The sequence below is a fragment of the Sabethes cyaneus genome, chromosome 2 (genome assembly GCF_943734655.1).
Source record: "Sabethes cyaneus chromosome 2, idSabCyanKW18_F2, whole genome shotgun sequence".
Lineage (NCBI taxonomy): Eukaryota > Metazoa > Arthropoda > Insecta > Diptera > Culicidae > Sabethes > Sabethes cyaneus.
The window spans coordinates 239,653,714-239,660,233 of record NC_071354.1 but is presented as its reverse complement, the minus strand read 5'-3'; the positions used below and the strand labels follow the sequence as shown (position 1 = coordinate 239,660,233).

Below are 6,520 nucleotides of genomic sequence, written 5' to 3'. Positions count from 1 at the left end.
TTGGCGCCTTGCGCTTTTGTAGTAGTGTTGAAAAAGCTCTTGAAAGTCGATATTCTAAGCATTTCGTAAAATAAGTATGAAAAACCGAAATTTAAAAAGATATTTAAAACAAGTATTTATTTATAATGCATCATGCCTTAACATATTAATTACAGGTAATTTATAATTTTTCGAGCAATGTTTCTTCGCTTTGTTACTTCTTTTTGTTTTTCTTGGTTCCTATGCAGATGGGGGGACTTGGTCAGCTAATGTCATTCGTGAAGGGCAATTCGTTAGTGTGCTGGCGGCTGCATGTTTCCCGTGTTTACGGTACAAGGTACCAAGTTTTCTCAACGTCTTCTGAACCGTGGATGAGTTTACCATGTCGATCCTGTGCCAGTTTCCATAAAGATTGTATGGAGTGTTGTCACGACTTATACCCTTGTCTACCTCGCGCTGCTCTGCCATCTGCCATATTGTCTTGTTATCGTCAGTGAGAGGACCGAATTTTAGTTCATGTACCCTCGTCAACACGATTTTGTATAGTATCTCTGCATCTTTGAACTTGCCTTGGGTTACGTAACATATAGCCAAATTGTTCCGAGTAGCGTCCGTATTTGGGTCATCTGGCCTTAAAACTGCTTCATAAATCTGTAACGCTCGTTCGTAGTAAAAGCCTGCCTTTTCAAATTTTTGCTGATTTTGGCACAGGAATGCCAACACGTGAAGGTTATTGGCTACGTCCGGATGATTTTCACCCACCAAACGAACTTGTATATCCAAGGCTTTCGAACAGAATATCTCTGCTTGCTGGGAATTGCCACAGTTATCGTACAATGTATTGAGGTTGTGCAAAGTTGCGACGACATCAGGATGAACTCCGAGAGTTTTCTCTCTGATAGCTAGCACGTCTTTTAATAGACGTCTAGCCTCCTTATTGTTGCACTGATCGTGGTAGATTTGCGCTAAGGTGCTCAATATGGTCGCAACATTAGGATGAGCATGCCCACAAGTTCTCTCTAGTTCATCCACAGCGTCCGTGCATAGAAGCATGGCCATTTCGTGGCGATCTTCAGATACATATTTGAGCACCTGTTTTTGAATTTTATCCGGTGAAATAGCGGAAATTGTTGGTTCTTCGGCCGAAGGATCGGGTAACTTGTTAGCGGTTAAACATGACGATAATTTTGTAGGTGCCGTAAATTCCAAAAAAATGGTCAACTCCGCTGCAAAAAGCTATTGTTGAATGCCTTGTAATGCATTCCGTAACAGTAGATTCTCTTCGGTGAGCTGTTCATTTTGGAATTGTAACTGGCGTTTCTTTGTGTCAAAGTTCTGAAATTGCGCCAGAAATCTCATCATTAACTCGCCATTTTCCGATTTTCTGAGATAATGCTTTAGAGCTTCACTTTACGCAATCGAATCGCAACAACAGGATATTTACAGATTTCAACCACAAAAAAGCTTACGGAAACGACGCAAAAAATTACATCGGAAGCTGTTAAAAAACAAATTTATTTTCCTTTTGGGTTGACAGCCAGTGACAACTGTCAAACTTGCATAGTAGGCTGTTTTCATCGAATTTCATTAGTTTTGCATTTTAATTTGTGCTAGTTTGGGAATAAACGAACTGGGGCGTATTGCCCACCTGTGCCACATTATACACATGTCCCTTAAGAATGTGTTCGTCCTTACATGAACGGTTTTCGGTAATTGATGAAACTATTAGGAATTTAGTAAGCTTTATCCTTAGTTTTCTTTGACAACAGAACAGAACGGCTTGAATGTTCGGCACCACTTTGGGCAATGGTAACCCTATTCAGATGTTTACCGTTCTTTCCAGTTCCAACACTTTAGTAGTTTCTATTACAAATGCTATAGATAGACGGGTACAACTGCATTCATGCGTTCAGCGTAATTTTCCTTTCGCTTCCAGAATGAAATTGAGATAGCATCAAGCTGGTGCCGTCTTCCGAGCAATAATCGACTGAGCAGGATTGCCCATGGAAGTAATGCAATGGGAGAACATGAAAACTGGGACGGACTAAAATTTTACCTGTAATTTGTTGAAATAAAGGCTGAACAAGGCTGATAGTGTGCTACAAAGGAGCAAAGAAGAAAGTATACCAAATGGAAAGGAAAGCTATCCGAAAACGAATCCACCCGAACTGGTATTTCACCGTGACTGATCAGCGGCACTAAACCCTAGTACCGACCTGCAAAGAAATGGGCAAAAAGATAGGCCAAGAAATGCTAAAGAAAAGATTTTCCGCGTGCGATTCAGGGTGGCAACTGGATACGAAAAACCAAATTCCCTGATTTTTCCAGGTTTTTCCCGGTGTTTAATAAAATTCTAGGTTTCATATTGCGATATAATTTTAACTGAAAATGTGTTTCGATCATTGATATTTGAATTTTTTATCAATCTACGAGGTATTGAGAGAAATTTCCCCACCTACTCTATTTCCCTAGGCGAATTCTTCAATCACTTTTTCTTATTCTGCCGACCAGCAAATTACACTCCTCCGTGAGTTCCTCATTTGTTCTTTTTCCGGCGCATGTTTATTCGCAAACTCAGGCGCAAGCGGAGTTTTAGTGCCCATTGCGGCTAGCTCTCGAACCTGCCGTGGCGCTTTTCCTGCCAGCCACGCGGAAATGTTCGTATGTTAAATTTTCATTCTACGAGCCATAAGCCATGCAAAAAAGCAGTTTAATTGAGCTAACTTTTAATTTCGCTTTACCACTGGTGGCTGTTCTGCTTTCTGACCAACGCGGCTTATTTCACTTTGCATGGATTGATCAGGATTTACTCTTTCGGGTCCAAGATAGAGCCAAAAATTCGTAACGTGGAAGGTAGGATCGCTACACCCGCATTTCGGTTACAATTTGTTACAATAGTATGGCAAGTTTATGTACTGCCGTGAGTCAGTGGAATTTCTCCAACATTTTTCTCGAAAACCGAATTTCGCTGCGGTGCCACTGGCATTTACTTCGGTGTTCTGCGAATTGTGTCACATGCCGCAAAATGTCCGTCCTGAAACTTCAATGTCATTCGATTCGACTTGACTAACGCCAAACGAAACGCGCAAAGTGAGTGCAAACTAAATTTGTTATATCACTTCACTTGCCTCGCAGAATAAGGCCTTTTGCAAAACACTGAGCTAAATACCGATAAGCCAATCTATCGATTGTGTGCCGTACTTCTTTATCTATTTCTAAGTGTTCTTGACTACTCAATGAATCGATCATTGGAGTTGGTTAAAAAATTCCCTGATTTTGTTAAAAATTCCCTCATTATTCCAGGGTTTTCCAGGTAATTTCAAATTCCCTGACAATTCCAGGCTTTTCCAGGTAGTTGCCACCCTGCGATTTCTTTACCAATATGCACCTCACAAAAAATATTATTTCACCTCCAGATGACGCAGTTTTACATTCATCGTTCGCTGTAGTAATGTAGTCCGTCAGTTCTCTATGTTTATTCAGCTTTTTGTTTTCGTTTTTTTTTTGTGTTCTGCATTCGTTCTTTTTGTATGCTGTATTTTGTTTTCTATATTTTCTGCATTCTGTTATCTTCGTTCTTTGGTTTCCCTGTTTTCGGTTATCACTGTTCTCTCTGTATTTTCTCAGTTGTCGTATTTTTTTCTGTTTTAGACCAATTTCATTCTCATTGCTTCTATTCCATTTCTCATTTTATCATTTTATAAAATGAGTTTGGAGTGGAGCTAGATATTTATCTTTTGAAACCTCCTTTGCGATTAGTTTTGTGGTCGATTTGGTAGGAGTTTCGGCAAAGTTGTGCTGCTAAAAAATACCTGAGGGTTGTTTTACGTTCTCGATCTCTGCAATTTTTTTACAGCATAGACTGTCCTAACATAGCACAACGTGAAATACGCACCTGGTTATGTATTATTTCTGTACAGCGTTCAATCCTATGATCCTATGATGATAATTACGAAAAGTGAATAAAGTTTGCTGGACGTATTACCTATTGGAAGGTCTAAACTGTTCGGGTCGTTTTTTTCTTCAAAATCAAAAACTCATTTATTTTAAAATGGAATTGCCTAGTCCTTAGTTCCTTAGTTTTTGATGGAACCAATAGGATAAAAATTGTCAGCATTTTACCGTATTTTTGATAGGAGATCTATTTTATATTGCCAAAAACAAATACTTTGTCGTCCGTACTTGGGAAGTTGAGAAATCGTGAAGAAAATCTCCACTCCAAAGATTTCAACCAGTGTTGCGAAGACCGCACTCGTGTGGTTTAATTTTCTCACACACGCGTACTCATTCTAACGAACACGCCGGCATGAGCACCCCTTTAAAACTACCGCTCTTATTTCGTCATGCAGTGCAACGAGTTTTTGCGCGTATGTGTTTAGCTAACAGCTACAGTTTTCGCTCGTCGTTCGTCGTTGCAGTCCGATCTGCTGATGCCGATTACACGCGAGGGCTCGCGCTCCCTCCCGTGAGCAGGGTTGCCACATGCACAGATTATTCTGTGTTTAACAGATATTTTAAAGAAATCGCCAGTAAAGATCTGTATGCATAGAATACAGATTTTCGCCAAATTACACAGATTAAACAGATTTTTGAGCTTTTACATGAGAGTGAAAGAGACGGAAATAGTCAGCAAAATGACTCTCTATCTCTTTCACTCTCATTTTGCTTTGATTTTTGCAGATATTTTTCCTCGCCGTACAGATTGTCAGATTTTTCCAACAAAAAACGCAGAATTATATGTGGCATCCCTGCCCGTGAGTAGAATCGAGGGCGAATATGATGATGAAGAAGAAAAAGTAACGTAAATTTTGTATCCCAGTGCGCCACCACCCAGGTAACCAATAAGCATTAGCAATAGCAGTAAATCAACCTTATATTTGCATTCGAGCTGCTCATCGCTGTATATTAGCATTTTGGTTGCACAGCTGTTGTACATGAGCATATGAAATGCTATACAAATACTTCTTGTCGGTAATCAGCATTTTGATTACATAAGAGCATCAAATAAGCATTGACGATGCTTAAACCATTTTCTTAATGTAGCACTCACAATGCTCGAAAACTGCTCTGTTAAAGCTAGAAAATGGATTTAAAAGTTTGAAGTGTTTGGATCAAACTTATTTCAAAAATGGACCATTCAAAAAAGTGGGAGACGGAAACGGAAATTTTTTGCAAACTTGTTGCAATCCCTGTAAATGAAAAAACTGTATTTGTACCTCTCCATCACACGCTTCCAGCATAAAATATATAAACAAAATGTAAAAATTAATGTTAGAATCAGTTTTACTGTTTATTTTATTAAGTAACAATAGAGAACATTTCTGGATTTTTAAAAAAAAATTCATTTGCATTAACGGTATTAAAAATTGTGAAGGGTTATTCATCGGCAAGGTACTCAACACTCCAAATTTGTCCAGCTTCATTTGCATTTGCATCATCCTCTTCTTAAGCTTCTGCATCCTGATAATTGAAGTCTCGTAGTAGTTTGCGTCTGCGTGCAGCCGGTTTCCTTGTGCCTCCGATGTCTGCAAAACGTTGCTTTGCGTTTCTTAAGCAGCGGTGTAAAAACGCCTTGCATTCAGCCAATGAAAACTCTGGATCCGAGTGTAGAACGGTCTGGTAAAATAAATTGATAACTTTTTCATATTTACAAAACGGAATCTTTTGCTGCACTTGTTCATGATCAGCAGACTTTCGTCCTGTTCCTGTCCACGAGCATCGAAGGAGAAACTGGCGGTCAAAGAAGTAGTCCATGATTTGAAGGCAAACAGTGCCACCTCTTCCCGTATACCGTTGACGACCATGAAGTTCGCCAATTGAAGAAATGACTGAATGCACAAATTTTTCATTCCTGCAATTGTCCTCTAAAACATCCATCTCGTGGACATCTTTGACTGGTTTCAAGGTGATACTGTTGATAATAACAGGTTGCACTGTGTGCTTGCACTTGGAAATTTCGCAGAACCCCATAGCATCTAATTTTGCATTCACATGTGCGAGTAGAGTTAAACATTTGTTGATTTTTGCTTCCATCGAATCATTGAGAAGTATCGACTCTTCTTGGGTGGTTTGCGTAGCTACATCGCAGCATACATTCTCGGTTGCCCTGTTGTTTTCTTGCTGTAGAGCCGTTTTTTGCAACAACTCGTTTTTTCATAACGCCTGCGTAAAATTTTTGTGTCGTTATTGTAATAAAGTATATGAGAAAATAAACTTACCAATCGACAAACAATTGCCACTACCAGCGGAATCAAGCGCAGAATTACACAAAATGAACTTGTATTAAAGTGCAGCGCGAAGATATTGACTGTGTTTGACACTTCATGCAATATGATTAGGAACAGGTACGGCAATATGAATTTTGGTTTCCGAATGCCACTGAACGTTATACGTCGTAATAATTGTTGCACCCGCGTGCGTTGACGTTGTTGCTGATGTTTTCTCGATTTAGTAAAGAGAATAACAATAAAGAGAAATATGTTTGCGTTTGTTTATATGCACATTTGACAAACAGGCTTTCAAATCTCTTATACTGCCGCAA

General features: G+C 39.3%; 1 protein-coding gene across 1 annotated transcript; it reads right to left on the bottom strand.

The window, feature by feature from the left end:
• Positions 1 to 219: 219 nt before the first annotated feature.
• Positions 220 to 5,783, bottom strand: LOC128736821 (kinesin light chain-like). Its single transcript, XM_053831313.1, has 2 exons — positions 5,631 to 5,783; positions 220 to 1,137 (listed from the first exon to the last, which is right to left on the bottom strand). Exons 1-2 carry the CDS (start codon positions 5,781 to 5,783, stop codon positions 220 to 222), a joined length of 1,071 nt encoding a protein of 356 aa, XP_053687288.1.
• Between the last annotated feature and the right edge of the window lie 737 nt (positions 5,784 to 6,520).

What these genes read in the sequence shown, in the direction of transcription:
- LOC128736821 (XM_053831313.1), bottom strand. Translation starts at nt 5,783, where the DNA reads ATGGTCGTCAACGGTATACGGGAAGAGGTGGCACTGTTTGCCTTCAAA. An exon ending in GCAGCAAAAGATTCCGTTTT is followed by an intron (nt 1,138 to 5,630) that starts GTAAATATGAAA and finishes ACCGCTAACAAG; the next exon opens with TTACCCGATCCTTCGGCCGA.